Source organism: Palaemon carinicauda, chromosome 14 (assembly GCF_036898095.1).
Source record: "Palaemon carinicauda isolate YSFRI2023 chromosome 14, ASM3689809v2, whole genome shotgun sequence".
Lineage (NCBI taxonomy): Eukaryota > Metazoa > Arthropoda > Malacostraca > Decapoda > Palaemonidae > Palaemon > Palaemon carinicauda.
Window position 1 is genome coordinate 36,804,899 of NC_090738.1, and position 19,188 is coordinate 36,824,086.

At 36.4% G+C, this 19,188-nt stretch overlaps 1 protein-coding gene across 5 annotated transcripts in view; it reads right to left on the minus strand.

Annotated features, from left to right (window-relative positions):
- The window catches only part of cdi (center divider), a 118,772-nt gene extending 102,364 nt beyond the window's left edge, over positions 1-16,408 (minus strand). The window contains exons 1-2 of one of the 5 annotated variants that reach the window (XM_068386981.1): positions 16,273-16,408; positions 14,599-15,391 (exon numbers count right to left, since the gene is read on the minus strand). In XM_068386981.1, the coding sequence (XP_068243082.1) occupies positions 14,599-14,877 (279 nt within the window). In that variant the 5' untranslated portion in view covers positions 14,878-15,391; positions 16,273-16,408. Of the gene's footprint in view, positions 1-14,598; positions 15,392-15,543; positions 16,233-16,260 lie in introns of those variants that run through there. The other 4 variants (XM_068386983.1, XM_068386982.1, XM_068386980.1 and 1 more) reach the window with 4 other exon arrangements.
- Positions 16,409-19,188: the final 2,780 nt, after the last annotated feature.

Genomic DNA, 19,188 nt, shown 5'->3' on the forward strand with positions numbered 1-19,188 from the left:
ATCAGAGAAAGGGGGATGGACACGAAAATGGTAATTGGTAAAAGGGAAGGAGGGCGTACTTGTATTTGAGCTAAGAAAGAGAGAAAAAGCCGAGTATTTGAGCTAAGAAAGGGAGAAAAGGCAGTGTAAATTGGTAAAAGGGAAGGCGGGTGTACTTGTATTTGAGCTAAGAAAGAGAGAAAAGGCTGAGTATTTGAGCTAAGAAAGAGAGAAAAGGCAGTGTACTTGAGCTAAGAGAGAAAGGGCAGTGTATTTGAGCTAAAAGGAGAGAAAAGGCTTTGTATTTGAGCTAAAAGAGAGAAAAAAACTGTATTTGAGCTAAGAAAGAGAAAAAGATGTGTATTTGAGCTAAGAGAGAGGGAAAAAGCCGCGTATTTGAGCTAAGAAAGAGAAAAAGCTTTGTATTTGAGCTATGAAAGAGAAAAAGCTGTGTATTTGAGCTTAGAAAAAGAGAAAGAGCTTTGTATTTGAGCTAAGAAAGAGAGAAAAAGATGTGTATTTGAGCTAAGAAAGAGAAAAAGCTAACAGTGATAAGAGAAACAGACGAACACGATAACGGCAATGGTTTAGGATTCTCTATCTCTCTTTATGTTCCTTACGCAGAAAGGGGAAACCCAACTTCCAGGGGGTACTTGGAATACGTATATTACGAGGGGGAGAATCTGGAATGGCAATTATGCAGCAATGGGTTGTGTGCGCAGCAGCACGATCCCACTGTTTTTCCATTTTAACCAAAATAACTTTCTCAAGCAATAAAAAAGCAAAACATATCTCAACGACTAAAAAAGCACTCTGAATACAGACCTCCGACACGGCAGCTTATTTCTCGAAACCAGCTTGCCTTTCCCAGAATCAATTTAGACCGTAGGCGTATTTAAAGTCTCCGTGACAACCATGTGCAAACTTGGGGTTGAGTTTAGGGTTAATTCGGTCGACTTTTTATTTGAACTTGAGCTTTAACCTCTGTATTTCAAAAATTTACTAGAATCCACGTCTCAACATAACAATTATTCCCTGAATTTGTGGCCAGGAAGTTGTTCACATACAATCAAACACGGACGAATTCATAACCTTCTCCCAACTTCGTTGGCGGAGGTAATAAGCACCAACAAAATTAGCCTGTTTGCTGCTCCCTTCCCCCAATTAGGATTAATATGTAAAAGGTTCAGTAATTTTTTTTATAGAAATTTGCGTCTGTGAAGTGTCTTATTTTACTACTTTATGGCTATTCCAGAAGGGGGAGGAGAAAACTGAACAAAATAATAATGCATGATGAACATTATTATTATTACTATCATCATTTTTATTATTATTATTATTATTATTATTATTATTATTATTATTATTATTATTAGCTAAGCTGCAGCCTTAGTTACAAAAGCAGGATGCACAAGCCCAATGCCTGGCTCCAAAAACCGTTCACTGAGAAAATGAAATAAATAAAATCTGGATTAGTAATTGAGTACTTATGACTAATAATCCTGTTTTTATGCTAATGGCCATTTTTAAAAATGTATTATGTACATACACGCTCCACGTATTTTTAATGTTTTTTTTTTTTATTATTTATGTATCTGAACTGTATTTGTGCAATACACCAGAGCGTTAAAATAGATCTGTCATATGAACAATGGAGGGAGAATCATGTCAACCTGCTCGACATAAAAACATTCACTGCAAGTTTGAACTTCTCGGGTTCCACCAATTCAACAGCCTGATTAAAATTATTCCACAAACTGATCCAATGATCACAGCTGGAATAAAGAAAGTATATAAACAAAAGCTTATATATATATATATATATATATATATATATATATATGCACAAAACAATTCTAGTCCACTGCAGGACAAAGGTCTCAGACATATCAATTCATGTCTAGGGTTTGGCCAGTTTTCATCATCACGCTGACTACTGCGGATTGGTGATGGTGGAAGATTTTTGTCTGATCACTCGCAGAAAACCAACTTAGTAAGGGTGGCCCTGGTTATTATAATCAATATTGTTACTCAAACGCCTTCACCACGCTAAAGTATCCCACTCAGAAAGGGGTTTATGTATGTATGTACGTATGTATGCATATATGTATGTATGTATATATATATTATATATATATATATATATATATATATATATATATATATAAATATATACATATAATACATACACACACACACCATATATATATATATATATTTATATATATATATATATACATATACACAAAAGAAGACTTTCTAGAGTACAAAACAATAAAACATCCCAATTAAGGGGGTTAGGGTGTTAAGTGGGTCCACATAATTGGCTACGCTTAAAAGTATACACCCATGGTAAAACAGCTGTTCGGCCGATTAGCCTGACCAAAGTAAAGCCTAAGAAATCTATGGTTAATGGTAAAAAAAAAATTGAGGGTGTATTCTATAACCTCCCATAAAATAGCACCATAACCCTTTTTTATTTTACCTCTCCCTCTTTGATTGTTGTGATAACTACGATGTGAGAAATCGAATAAAAAAGATAACCTGACAAGCATTTTCTTCAACACCATAAATGGAACTGGGAACTTCCGGCCCTTGTTCAAAAGATTCCCAGCCAACTCTTAAAAAGTTTAAAGGCCACTCATGAATGGCAGAGGCAAGGGACAGTGACATTGCCTTATCAAGTAGGACAATGCCCTAGAGACTGACCGTACATACATATGATCAGCGCCTAAGCCGCCTCTCCATCAGAACTTGGACCTAGGAAGGCCAGGCAATGACTACTGATGGCTCAGCAGATAGACCTATAGGATCCCAAAAAACCCATCCTTAGCTCACTAGGATGGCGAGGTTGCAGCAACCAAATAAACTAACGAGCTTGAGCGAGATTTGAACCCCAGTCTGGCGTTCACCAGCCAGGGACGTTACCACACTGGCCACCACAACCCTTCACGACCACATTTGTGTAAAACGATTCCCTCCATTTTTCTACCATTTTCAACCACATTCAAATTCTAACATAAAACCTTCACGACTAGACAATGCAAGACAACGTAGGTAGGCTATAATTGCTTATTCAGCCTCGGGATTTATAACATATTTTGTTACATTTCTCGACATATTCATAAACTCTAAAGCTAAACCTGAAGCCGTTTTTATTTTCATATTCACTATTCTCTTTTCTGTTATAAATATGAAAAAAAAATCCATAGTTATGCTTATTTCCCGGTAGCCTATGAGTATTATTATTATTTATTTTCTTTTTTTTTTTTTGGCTCTTCATAGTCTACCTGTCTTAATGCCACGTCCAGAACTAACCATATCGAAAGAATGAAATCATCTAGATGTAAAAGTTTTCCAGCTAGGGTTGTAGATTAGCAAGTAATAATAACAATAATAATAATAATAATAATAATAATAATAATAATAACAAATCCCATCTCACGCTCTCGCACAAAATAATATCTATTGAAGACCTGAAGTAAGAGCTAATATCGCAATGACGTATAAACACTGAAGTATTATTAAGTCATCGGTCTCGCACTCCCATCTCACCGTCAGACCTGATGGGAACTCGAATCCGTAATGCAACAGGGAGAAATAAGACTTGCATCAACTGAACTTGCGAAGGGAAACTATTGTGAAAGGAGGAGGGAGTGTATAATTCTTTCAGGGGGAAAAGAGGGGAAGGCCACCCACCTACCCCCGTGTCCTAGATCTCACACAACCTCAGTCTCACTCACTGCACACACACACACACACACTTGAGAGACGCCCCACACAATGATAAACATACTAGAAGGCGTAACACCCCCCCCCCTCTCTCTCTCTCTCTCTCTCTCTCTCTCTCTCTCTCAAAAGACATAAATATTCTGGAATAAACTTGAGACCTTCTCTCTCTCTCTCTCTCTCTCTCTCTCTCTCTCTCTCTCTCTCTCTCTCTCTCTCTCTCTCTCTCAAAAGACATAAATATTCTGGAATAAACTTCAAGACTTTTTCTCTCTCTCTCTCTCTCTCTCTCTCTCTCTCTCTCTCTCTCTCTCTCTCTCTCTCTCTCTCTCTCTCTCCACAACTATTCAACATATTTCTGAATAAAATAAAGCGAATAGTTAGAGCAACTGCCTTTAGTGTAGGAACTATGAGAAATGGACATGTTTCCATATGATACAGTACTGATTGGTGTTGGTAAAGAGAAACGGCTTAATCTAGAGAGTGTGTGTTGAATATAATGAATTATTAAGAGCAAATCTGAACGTTAGTAAAATCAGGAGGGTAAATGGAAACCTTAAATAAGGAATTGGTGTTAATAAGGTAGAAGAAACGTAAGTTGTCCGCTTAAGAATTGAGGAGCATAGGCTATATAATGCAAAATGATAAAATGAGAGAAGGGGGCAAAATTCGAAAAGATATGAGATGTAGACAAATTTACGTGGTACTCGTAAAATGGTTATCATAAGCTATGAAAACTTTCTTTTAAATGGTAATGTAGAACCAATTAAGGGAAAACGGGTAGAGAGAATTAAGGGAAAACAATGAGTAATGAGGAAAAAAGGGAAATAGGGTAGGGAAAACTAAGGGTAACGTGGAAAGAATTAGGGGAAATGGGGTAAAAAAAAAAGGAACACTAAGGGTAATTGGAAAATAATTAAGGGAAAGAGGGTAGAAAAAAAGGAAAAAATAAGGGGGCGAAAAGAAGAGGATGACCTGCAGTGTGCCTGATGGGGCAGGAAGAGGTATTTGAAAGAAAGGGCATTTTCTTCCCTCTATGAGATTCTGTTGGGTTGGGTTGCTTCTCCTAAGGTCGGAGGGGGGGGGGGGGAGGTCTTGAGCTAACCAACGATGAGGCTCACGTGTGAGTGATGGGTTCGAAGTTATACTTCATGAGGTTTTCCATTTAAGAGCATGAATAAAATAATTCAGCTGTTAAAATATGAATGGGGCAGCAATTGGTCATGTTTTATCTCGAGCAATCACCTTATTTGTTTAAACAACAAAACGTTATTATTATAACTATTATTATTACTTGCCAAGCCACAAACCTAGCTGGAAGATAGGGATGCTATAAGCCCTAGGGATCCAACAAGGAAAATAGCCCAGTGAGGAAAGGAAATAAAGAAAACCTACTAGAGAAGTTTAAGGACAATAATAATATTAAAATAAAACTTTCACATATAAACTATAAAAACTTGAAAATAACAAGAGGATAAAAACTTCAAAATAACAAGAGAAAGAGAAAGAGAAACAAGATAGAAGTGTGTGCTCGATTGTACCTTCAAGCAAGACAGACACATACTGTACATACATATATGCGCAAGTGCAAATGAAAGTTTACGATCATATTCATAATTCATACACAAATACAAAGGATGTATTTGAAAAATACAGTTCACTTACATAAACAAAAAAAAAATATTAAAATGACGTGGATCGTGTAGGCCTATGCACAAAAATAAATAAAAAAAGGTCCATTACCATAAAAACAGGCCTTCGTTAGTCATAAGTACACTATTACTAAGTCAGATGAATAATTTCAGATAACAATGGATACCATTAAGTAAAATTAAGACTTCGAGGTCAATTAGAAATGGATAAACCTAATTCCAGTTTTGATAATGTCGGGCAAATCACGTGTCTCTCTGAAGCCTCACTGCATAACAATAAATTGAAGAACCTACTAAAGGATAAACTACAACTCGTGATACACACACACACACACACACACACACACACACACTGTGTTTGAGTACTTAGTAAAGATGTTCTTAGAAATTATGATATTCAATATAGGTAAATACATTACACACTGCGAAGACCTATTAACAAGTTTCAAAATACACCAGGACAACTTGAATCACGGACAAAGTACGAAAAATTATTTACAAACTACTGTATGGTTTATAATCAATGCATTAGAAGGCGCTGTGTGTATAAAATACATTCAAACGATGAAAGCTAACCCTAACTCTACTTTAAAAATCTAACGAATTAAAGTAGGCCTAGTTCATAATGAACCCTTTAATATATGCAAAATTAATGTAACATCATTTACTATGGTAAAAGGTTGGGCAAGGTACCAGCCATCCGTGGGGATATTATCGCTAGTTATTAGATACTTTGATTCTAGTTAAGACTTGCACATACTAACCTCACTAGCAACACTAACATGACAAAAAATTCTTCACTCAAGGGGTTAACTACTGCAGTGTAATTGTTCAGTGGCTACTTGCCATTTGGTAACGGTAGAAGAGACTCTTTAGCTATGGTAAGCAGCTCTTCCAGAGTGACAATCCAAAATCAAACAATTGTTTACTAGTCATGAATAGTGCACTGACTTGGATTAGAGTTCTCTTGCTTTAGGGGACACTTGGGCCCACTATTCTATCCGTTTCCTTTCCTCACTGTGCTATTCTCCTTGAAGCCCTTGGGCTAGCATTCTGATTTTTGCATATGTTTGTAGCTTAGCTAGTAATAATAATGTAATAATAATAAACGTTAATGCGTAGGCTAACATTAAAATGTCAAACTGATATCAAAGGTCTGATCAGATGAGGCTCCAAATCACAGTCTTTGCAGATTAAATAATTACATTTCAATGTCTTTTTGAAATGCTTAGAATATTTCAGAAAAGCACAAATAGTACAGTAAATATTGACCTATCAGTCTAAACTCCCATCTGTATCTAATTTTAGTTTGTCATTGGATTTATTCGATTTAAGAATTTGTGTATTATGACTCGGCGATAGAGAGAGCTCCCAGGGGGAAACCCACACACTCGCACTATGAAGTTAAAAGAGGTTAGACTTCAAGAAGAATATTCTTAATGGAAACGGTCGGTAATGTTTAGAAACTACGTAAATTAAAATTAGAAATCACACGTTGAACATTTGCCTAATGGATGATACACAAGTCTATTGATGTATTCATTCTTCAACTGATTTAATAAAACTTTAGATAATGTTACCTGTGCACCCTGGGAATGCTACCGATAACGGATACAGTTTAAAAGTATTCTCAAATGTCAAAACATTAGGAAAAAAAAATATATTGAATTTTCAAAGCCATGTTATAAAGCTTTCCTTGATGTTAAATCTTAAACGATATTCTGTATAGGTTATGCATGGTAAACAATTTGGTTAAGCTCTCCAGTAAATCTTATAACCATTTGTAGTATCTGTACATCCTTTTAATTGATAATGGTGAATTTAAATAAAATATTAATTAATCACAATCTTAGCTCAGGAAGTAATGCCTAAAACTTTTATATGAGATAGAACATAATTACTTCTTTTATTTGACATTAGTTATGTAATATGGAACGATTTTAATAAATATAAATCATTAATGGAGATTTTAATTATTCTCACATGGAGAATTTTAACTAGCCTACTTGAACTTTAAAAGTTCAAACTTGCAGCAAATGTTTTCATACTGAACAGGCTGACATAAGTCTCTTTATAGTTTATATATGAAACGTTTAGATGTTACTGATTTTAAAATTGTTCATTATTTCTCATATCGTTTATTTATTGTCCTCACCGGGCTATTTTTTCCCCGTTGGAGCCCTTGGCCTTAAGGCATCTTGCTTTTCCAACTAGAGTTAAAGCTTAGCTAATAATAATAATAATAATAATAATAATGATAATAATAATAATACCATGTATTTCCTTCCTTACGAGACAACCGAATTATATTTCCCTTTGCATTAACTGGGGCAATTAATGGGAGGAGATACAGACCAAGACCAACGGTTGCTTAACTTCACTGATAAAACGATCAACGTGTATTCAAATCCAGACACAGCCTACAACTTCTCCTGGCTAAGCTGTAGGCTGTGTGTGCATTTGAATGCGCATTGATCGTACCCCACATATAAACTAAAATATCTATAATTATTCTTCGTCTACCACAAAAAAACATACGCGAAAGAAGTCTTGTGCTAGTGAGTGGAGCGTACGAAGACGCACCAAGAGCACGGTGGTAAGACGAAACATCTGGAAGATCCATTCCCCATACCCCAGTCTTCCCCTTCCCCATCATCACCCACAAAAACTCTACTTTCCCTACACTTCCCCACGCCTATCCCCGTCACTCCTATCAACAACCCCACCATCTCCGATCCTAGAACACAGGCTAGCACCTGACGGTCAAGCCGCAACACTAAAGCAAAGAATTTCCTTAATCACGGAGAGAGAGAGAGAGAGAGAGAGAGAGAGAGAGAGAGAGAGAGAGAGAGAGAGAGAGAGAGAGAGAGAGAGTTAAATTTCCTTTCCTAACCCTCTCCAAAAAGAATTTAGGTTAATTTCCCCAAGTGCATATTTTAGTCGAAAAGCTTAGAAAACACTTTCGTGCGTGGATCAAAACTACATTGTGTCCTAGACTCAATTTTCGATAGAGGCACTGTCCAGATGTATCTGGACTGTGGATAGAGGTTAACCTAGTTATAACATATCGATCTTCCAGATCAAGTACACGCAGTCTGAGCACTTACACTAACCTTGATAATATTGATAAAGGGGACTAGCCTAAAACTCCCCAATGTGTTATATCGTCATCAATAGAGGTAGAACTATCTAACACACTTACAGCAACCAAGTTCGTGAGGACGTTTGCAACGATCAAAACCACATCTATGATCAAAACTCTCCTCCACAATACCTCTGTGCATTTCATGGTTTCACTTCCATATATCTTGGAAACAAAATTCAACTTGACCTAATAGTTCTGACCGCAGTTCAAGGTCATGTGAGACTTTCAGTCATCGTACATTAAATGTAACTTGTGGGCTTAGCCTACATAGCTGTTCAATTATACTCGTCTATATATTTTCGCTCAGTTTAAGGCCACTCATTTCAGATACAAACTGTCATTCTGTGCAGCATTCTTTTTTCTAAGAAAAAGAAAAACTAATTTGCAATTACGCGAAAAATGGAACAGCCCAATTCTTTCAAGATTTTGAGACTTGTCTAGTAGGCGAAAAGATTTTTATTCCTTCATTCCACCTTTACAAATAGCTCCCCAGTCAAGTATTCAACAATATTCATAAATAGCATTAGACACCACTGTTCGGTTACCTCGTTCAATGCGTTTTGAAAACCAAATTTGAAAATTTTGATCATATAGTTACATTTAAAACTGCATAGACTATACCAAGGTCTAACCACCCACCAAATAATACTAAGACAAGTACCGTAGTTAATTCAGATAACCTTTTTCTATCGTCTGGTTCAAAATAATAGTTTCCTAGTACGACTCCAGCAATTCACCAGTACATTCGTCTGAATCAACATATTTCAACACACGTGTAAACATATGCAAATTATTTTTCTCAACACTTTTTCTTTTATATTTTACATTTTCATCACTAATCTTTTCCCGTAATCTGCTTAACATCCTGGATGCCTTGGGCTTACATTATCATTATAATCATTATCATTATTACTAGCCAAACTACAACCCTAGTTGCAAAAGCAGGATTCTATAAGCCAAAGCGCTCCAACAAGGATAATTAGATAGTGAGGAAAGGCTGCAGTATGACTAATAATGATGAAATCACTCACGGGCAGAATTGTAATTTACGAGAGCAACATAATACGTTGATTCCATTCTACACATTCTTTGCATTCTCGATACTCAGTCTCATGTTTAGGCAACCCGTTTAAGAGATGGAAAAGTAGTACATTCTAGAGGCGCCACTCCAAAGGAAACAGCTTTAATGGAGACTGCTGTAGTCATTCTCTGATAGAAGAAAGTTGATCATATATATATATATATATATATATATATATATATGAGAGAGAGAGAGAGAGAGAGAGAGAGAGAGAGAGAGAGAGAGAGAGAGAGAGAGAGAGAATTCCCTATACACCATGTGCTGTGATAAATAACAGCACTATTATACCAGGAAACACAACAGGCGTTACAATGATATTGAATTACAAGTTACATTAAAGAGAAATATAAACCAAAAAACAATAAGCAAGAGATAAATTTTTATAACGATGAGAATGGTTCTGTTTGTGATAAATAGAAGTTAATCGATATTCACTTAACGCTGATTGCCTGGAAAGTAACTCCGTACTAATATTTAACCCAATTTTATCTAAAGATCAGAGGTCCAGTTTACGGGGAAGAGTGATATCAATTTGAATAAATACGTAAACCAAATGATTAAATTTTACATCAATTCAAATAAAAAAAATCATCCCATGATACTAAAATTCTATATCAATTCGAGTTCAACAAAATCATTCTATAACACTAAATTTGAGCAGCCTGCCACAAGCCGAAATGATATCAGTTACGCCATGTGTTGTGTACCTTAATTTGAGTACTGTTCAGCCTTAACTAATACATACATACATACACCAAGGCACTTCCCCCAATTTTGGGGTGTAGCCGACATCAAACAATGAAACAAAAAGAGGGGGGGGGGACCTCTCCTCTCTACGTTCCTCCCAGCCTGACAAGAGACTCAACCGAGTTCGGCTGGTACTGCTAGGGTGCCACAGCCCACCCTCCCCCGTTATCAACCAAAGATGAAGCTTCATAACGCTGAATCCCCTACTGCTGCTACCTCCGCGGTCATCTAAGGCACCGGAGGAAGCAGCAGGGCCTACCGGAATTGCGTCACAATCGTTCGTCATTCATTCCTTTTTCTAGCACGCTCTCTTGCCTCTCTCACATCTATCCTCCTATCACCCAGAACTTCCTTCACTCCATCCATCCACCTTAAGTAATACCTGATAACTAAATGACATTAAAACTGACAATCAAAAACCATTTGGTGAGCCTAAATGATGGCCCTGCAAATTCAGATAATACACGAGTCACTACCCATAGGATTCTTTTAGACCATCTCATAATACCGCTTCATAGAGCACAAAGCAGTAGGCCTAAGACCTAATTCTCAGCAGACTAAAGGGGTCCGACGTTATGTTAAAGACAACAAGGATGTTCCTGTGTACCTATCCTAAACTAGGCCTAAGAGGACGCGGTGTAAACAGTGACGGTCGTTTCTGATGTTGGTTATCTCCACCCCAATCGCACAAAAACTGCTTAGTGTTTGGTGGTTTTGTTATCAAGGAAGATTCTTCGTTAGTTAGTCTAAGACACGCAAACCCAGTGCAAGGCACAGACTCCTGCCATATCAACAGTGCGTAGTATAAAGTTCCGTATTCGCAAAATCGGTCTGCACGGCCTTTTTTATTTCCACCAGGACCGATATACTTTTTAAGTAGGATGTTCACTGACTTCTAAGTAATCTATACAACTAGTTATACCCACTATGCCATTATACTGTGACGAGAACACGTTTCTAGTTTAAAAGTCTTTGTAACCACAAGACAATCGCCGTCAACTTACACTATTGATTCTAAGATGCTGTAGAATAACGACAGAAACTAATCAAAATCTTAATATAGCTGCTTACTTTCCTCTACGATAAAAATACTAGCATTAAAAAAAAGTAACTACTAAATGAGCTTCAACATTGAACTTGAGACGAGGTACGTATTTCAATAGGCTAATATCATCACTGACGACATACAAAAAAAGTCTTGATACCACTCGTTGCTACATAATATAACTCCTACTTTTACAGAATCATGCCTTTAACAAATAAACATTAATTTTTTCATACATAACCATTCATTTTTTTTTCATTCATAACCGATATTTAACCAGATGGTCCTACCAGTATTAACATATGCATTAAAAACTTGGAGACTAAGTCCTTAGAACATAGGCTAGTTACAGTTCAAAAAGCATTAGAAAGAATAATGATGGGAATAATAATTAGAGCGATAAAAAGCTATATGGATACAAGAGGAACTAAAGTACCGTAGAGGATATTCTAACAAAACGTAAGAAAAAGAAATGGGCATGGGCAGAATATATAATAAGAATGGCAGATAATAGATGAACATTAAGAATAACAATGGGTCCTTGGGTGTTACAAAAGAAGAAGGGGAAGGAAAAGAAGAAGGGGAAGGAAAAGAAGACGATGGACTGACAAGCTAAGAAAATTTACGGGTATAGACTGGTATAGAAAGTAGAAAGACCACAAACAAACGAGAGAGAGAGAGAGAGAGAGAGAGAGAGAGAGAGAGAGAGAGAGAGAGAGAGAGAGAGAGAGAGAGATATCAACCCGAAAAATAAACGCTTCTTTAACCAGATAGGTACTACCCTATCAAGTAAATTGAATATGCCTAATGATCTAAGGTTTACACAAATCAGGCCCTAGCCCATAATTTTCTCTCACCTTAATGCTAAAGGGGAACGAAAATTATGAGATTAGGTAAGAAGGCAAGTCTCCAGTAGGAGTTAAATTCGACTCACGTGGCTGGTAAATCTCCATTTATTTAATAATTATAACTAACAAGGTCTAGACCTTGTCCTTCCTGTAAAGGGACAAGTAGATCAAGGTCATGGCAAGGGAAACAATGGGCCCACTATATTCTGAATGCCATAAGGAAATTGTAACCAGCAAGCGTAGGAAGTTCTTGGGATCTACTGTCAGGAGGGAGGATGTGAGGCTGAAAGTGACAATAGGATAGCAGCAGCCTGGGGGAAGTGGAGGGAGGTAGCAGGAGAGGAGTGGTGTGTGATAAGAAAACGCCAGTCAAGCTAAAAGTCAATATCTATAGCATAGTAATAAGACCAGTAAGGATCGGACACGTGGGCTCTAAGACGAAAAGAGGAAGCAAAGCTTAAGAACTGAGATGGGAATGTTGAGGTGTACATATGACTGCTTGAATGATTGGAAAATGACGAAATAAGAAGAATGGCAGGTGTAATAAAGATTACAGAGGTAATGAGTGTAACGGCTGGGATGGTGTGGAGAAGTTTTGAGGATGGATGGTGGGGAGGGAGGAACCTGATAGGAGCAGAAGATCGAGATGGAAGTAGAGAATTAGATGGCACGATAAAGTGAAGGATACGGAGAGAAGGGGTTTGGTGGGTGAGGAAGGCACTGCAAAGGGCGCATCAGGCAACAGGCCCCTTAATGAAGGAATAACGATAGGAAAGGAGGCGGCGTAAGCAGTTCTGATTTAAGGAATACAGCTCAACGACGAAAAACATTACAATATAAATTTGAGAATATAACAAACATGAAATATTAGCCTATGTCGTCCTTGACTTAAAAACCAAAAGTAATGAAATTTTGGTAACTAGTGCACAAATTCCACTAGATTATGAATGGAATGAATGAAAATGGGGCTAGGCTTATACTACAGTACGTGGAATTTCACTTGTATATAAAATGTGTGTGCGTTAATCACAACAGCGTATAAGTGATAATTGATTATACATTGATACCGTAATTATGAAAATCTTTGTCAGCACCATGGTTGAGATACTAGACCGTGGTTAGCACACTTCCATAGTTCAACTCTATAAACAACAGCGTTATATTATGTTGAGAAGGTCGTTATCATACAATACCTTTATATCAGCAAAAGGTATACGTGACGAAACATGGACAATAACAATAATCATAATTATCGAATGGGTAAAGTGCTAATGACCTAAGAGAGCAGTTGTTACATACCAATATGGCATGAATAGGTTTCTTAAAATTCGTTCATATTGACAAAGGTCACCGAGTCTATCTCCATTGCTTATAACAAGCACAACGGCTAACTGGAGTTCGTGTCCCACCCAAACTCGTTAATTCCTTTGGTCGCTGCAACCTCACCGTTCTTGTGAGCTAAGTGTGGGGGGTTTGGGGGTGCCTATAGGTCTATCTGCTTAGTCATCAGCAGCCATTGCTTGGCCCTCCTTTGTCAGTGTTTGGCGTTGATGATGTCTCTAGGCCATTGTCCTACCTGATAGGGCAATGTCACAGTCCCTTGCCTCCGCCATTCATGAGAGGCCTTTAAACCCTTAAACGGCTCCTTCTGCCAACATAATATAACTAACGAGCCATGCGCTTGCGATTTCAAGTAGCTGCCAAGACACGTTTGTTACTTCAAATACACAGTAAAACTTAATAGTATAATAATGAGGAATAAAATAACTTATCGTATAAGAAAGTTGCAAAGACCATGATGATATGAAATTAACAGATTGCGTGTCTATAGTGTGTTCTTCCAACGGTTTCTTTAGTAAGGTCTATGCGTACATAAAAAAAACCTACAAAAACAATGTATATATGAATATGTGGATATTATTCATGAACATAAGAGTTTTAAAATTTCCCTAACCGATGAATACCCAAGGATAAATATGAACAAAACTAAAGTGCACTAACTGATGAGCATATTTCTTATGAAATGAAACAAAATACCCAAATGTGATAAGTAAGATTTATGGAAGAAGTTAGCTTATTTAAAAAAATCCACATATGCTCTTTGGTAACCATGCAAGAATAAACCATAAAATACCCCAATATTTTATTAATGGTTAATAGTTTCTTATGTCGTCTATCTGTTTTCTTTCCTCACTGGGCTGTTTTCCCCTGTTGGGGCCCTCAAGCTTGTAGCATCTTGCTTTTCCCACTATGGTTGTAGCTTAGCTAATAGCAAAAATAATCTCATCCAGCTTCGAACAGTTTCAAACACTAACACCAAAACGACTTAAATTAACATTAAATCATAATAATAACAATTATAAACCTCTCACCTTGAAAACTTCGGAGAAGAAGCCAGCGCCTATTCTTTCCATTGTAAAATCGTCGATACGGTAGAGCCTGGCCAAGGCGGAGTGTAAGGCTTGGTAGGATGTCGACCTGGCCAGCCCTCTATGGTCGGACGTCCTTTGAGGAGGACCATCGTGGGGCGTCCTATGAGAGGGGTCACGCCGTCCCATCGGAGGCGGACCTCCGCCAAAGATCCCATTACTCACACCTATACACCACGACACGGGTCTTGCTGGACCCCGGCCTGGACTGCCCTTTCTCATGCTTTAAGTCTGATACAGAAGGCCTAGGCTCATGGTGGCCTAGTGGTAACATGGGACACTGTCTCTTCACTCTCTCAGTCTGTTACATCACTTGTGACAGATCTCGAAGACGGGACTGGATTAGTGAGAGCAGCCTTTTACAAGCTTGTAAAATTTCCCTTTACTCAAGTTTTAATCAAATTACCAAGAAACCAATTTGGACTACTTGATGTCCCTCTTCTGTTTCACTTCCCAATTATCAAATATGCTTCCTTATTTAGCTGTACTAGTTTCTTTAGCCCAGGCCTACGTTTCTATACATAACCCAGAAAAAACGGCAAGCTTTCCAATTTATGTGAGGCAACGCATTTTCTACTGTGCGAAAACTGTAATACTTCAAATGATAGTTTGGTTTGCTGAAACACTTCAAATTACGTCTCCTATAGCCAGATTACAATTTATTCTTAGTCAAGACTCGTATGAGAAGATATTAAGCATCAGATCCTTCAAGTTCTTACATACTATTACACACTACCTGAAAATATAAAAATAATTAGTGTACTTATGTTATGACTTGCTGGACAAATACGCTACTTATTTGTAGGACTCTTCTAAAAACAACTTGTCAAGAGCTCACTTAAACAAAAACTTAGTTATGTAAGAAAAGAACAGAAAAATTTTACCCACACAGTAGGCCGCAACTGCTTGGCCCCTATGCCTAGGCCTATTCTAAAGCTATCGATCCATGCTACTTCCTCCTCGTTGGCAACGTTTCAAAAAACCAAAAACAATTTGGCGTTATCCCAAGAGCAATTACAAACGTAATATCATATTCTACCATTTAATAACAAACAATCTTGACCATGTTTGAAATCTAGGCCTAGTTCACTTACATCAACGTAACAACCAATTTCACAGTAACAGGTCTCACGTAGAAGTGATTAGGCCTACTACACAAACACACATGGAGAGTCTATATTAACGATTTCTTGATATAAAAAGTTAAAAATTCCGGTTAAACGTTGTGCCATAAAAAATACAGTCATACATTAATTAAAAAAGACAGGTACCGGGAAACTATAAGGTAAACATTCAATTTGGTCTCGGAAAATAGGTAGATGCACAAATGCTATGAGCTAACCAAGTTGCCAGCAAACATTTCTAACATTCGAACACGTGAACGTTCAGAGTTTTTACCACTTTATTACACATATTATATACACAGGTTTCGGAACTTTGATGATAGTGTACTGCTACTGCTGTTGATGTTAGCGGAGACCCCAGAGGAGCAGAAAGAGAGAGAGAGAGAGCGCTAGTCAGCAGAAATTCAAGATAATCACAAAATATCACCACTTCTGGTAGTTTTTATCACTCAAATATGAACAACCAGCTCTTCTGACGTACGTTATCACTCACTAGTTGACGAAAAAATTTCGTTTAGCTGCCACAGTTTTAAGGGTTATTAACGTTTTGCACGAGCGCTACCCAATACACATGACACCTTCAGCCATGTTTGTTTATAACTAACTGGAGCAGCGCTGCTGCTGCTGCAGCTGAGCGAATGGTAGATGCCTGAATGAGTGGTCACGTGACACCGAGCGAGAGTTGCCAGATATTCCTGTAACTCGCGTTTATTATTGATTGCAGGGCAGTTTGGTTGCGTTCAAAACACGCCTTTGGATAAAATACACCATACTGTTGCATTTTATTTTGCTACGCGCTCCTAATCTTTACTGTATAAAACGTTTCAGTAACATCAACAGAAATGTAGAGTTTATTTAACGACAAAAATTAGATTTCGAAAATTGAAATAATTGGTAATAAACAATGATGTTTATATTCAATGTAACACTGATTACAATTAACAGTTAAATATACAAATCTAAATACCTTACTCGTTATGTCAGCTATTCTCAGTGATAAGCAACCTTGGAAAAAAATAATTTTGCATAATTGCTGCAACTTTGGTATAAATATGTATGCTTTAATCTTATCGTATTTAAAAACAGTAATATCAATTATAATGCTACAACTAAATGTAGCAACAGGAGACAATTCCAACAACTCTTCTTTAAATTACCTTAAATAGAACGCATCCACTTGGGTCTAGGGCAGACAGACCATTGCGCATTTATGCGCAAATTATTTTTTTGCCACTCTATTAAATTTCATGGGTTATCATGACATATACTTTGATCTCAAATGTGTTTCTATTCAGGCGATACTTTTAAATTACACTTAGGTTAAGTACATTAACTTGGAAATAAGAGAAAGCCACAACCAAAGATCAACCCAGAGTTGCCATGTGCTACAATTTGATTCATTTACTTCTCAAAATGTATTGTAGCTCAGCAACAAACGCTGCGATGGTTTGTTGGAAAATCTTGTTGATAGTAGATACAGAAAAGGAAATAACCAAAATAAAAATTTGTTTGTTCTTCTAAATTGCTTTTAATTTATTGGCAATATATAAAAAACATATATAAGGCCACCCCAGGATATTAATAATCCAGTCAAAAATCGTATATAAATTTATAACGGGAATTTCAATAATAAATAATAATAGTTGCATGAAAGATAAGAACATAATTATATTTGTACACACACACACACACACACACATATATATATATATATATATATATATATATATATATATATATATATATATATATATACATATATAAATATACATACATACACACACACACACACACACATATATATATATATATATATATATATATATATATATATAGAGAGAGAGAGAGAGAGAGAGAGAGAGAGAGAGAGAGAGAGAGAGAGTTGTGGTATGACAATGAAACAATATCCAACAGATTTTGAAGATTTGAGAACAAAGCCCTCAGATGGATATTGGGAGTTGAATGGCAGGACAGGATTAGAAATGATACTATACGAGAGATTACCCAAGTGCCATATGTGGATGAGATCATGGTGAGGGGCAGATGGAGATGGTTTGAGCATGCTCTTCGCACTTCCCAAAGAGAGATTAGTTCACCAAACTTTCAACTGAGCTCCACAAGGCACTATTATAGAAGAGTTGGAAGACACCCCCCCCCCTCTCTCTCTCTCTCTCTCTCTCTCTCTCTCTCTCTCTCTCTCTCTCTTATCAAATATATATATATATAATATATATATATATATATATATATATATATATATATATATATATATATATATATATATATATATATATATATATATGTATGTATGTATGTATATATATATATATATATATATATATATATATATATATGTATATATATATATGTATATATATATACATATATATATACATATATATATATATATATATATATATATATATATATATATATATAAGTCTGAACTTTAATGAGAATATTGTGGTGTGACCAGCTTAGATATTAAAAACGCTAGCTTTGAATGTTTGATTTCAAGCGAGATGAGATGAATTTTTTATGAAAAGTCAGGACTAACATGAGATCTGTCCTTAAAAGAGAGTATAAAATGCAGCATAATCTTTGAAGACTCTCCGAAAATTGACTGAAAAGATTTGTTTTGAAATAAGATGAGTATAAATATTTTGTTCCATTGCCATTCAATGCTCTCAAAGGCATCTCAATGATGATTAGTTTTTCAATGAGATAAGTATAATTGTTACATCAGCATTGCAGACTCTAGCAGGGATGGCCCATATTATTATTATTATTATTATCATTATTATTATTATTACTTGCTAATCTACAACCTTAGTTGGAAAAGCAGGATGGTATAAGCCCAGGGGCTCCAACAGGGAAAATAGCCCATTGAGGAAAAGAAACAAGTAAATAATTAACAATTAAAATAAAATATTTTCAAAGCAGTAACAACACATTTCATATATTAACTATAAAAACTGTAACAAGAGAAAAGGAAGAGAACTAAGATAGAACAATGTGCTCTAGTGTAACCTCAATTAAGAGAACTCTAACCCAAGACAGTGGAAGATCATGGTACAGAGGCTATGGCACTAACCAAGACTAGAGAACAATGATTTGATTTTGGAGTGTCCTTCTCCTAGAAGAACTTCTTACCATAGCTAAAGAGTCTCTTCTACCCTTACCGAAAGGAAAGTGGCCACTGAACAATGACAGTGCAGTAGTTAACCCCTTGAGAGGGGAATGAATTGATCTAACATGAGATGAGAATATTGTTGCATGATCATTCTAAAACTCTACACTATCACAGTACTAGGAAAATTTGTTATTAGATATCCTTTGAATATTATGAAATGATCAGTCCTGACTAACACTCAGTTGGCCCAAAAAAAAATTTTCTCAAATGTGACTA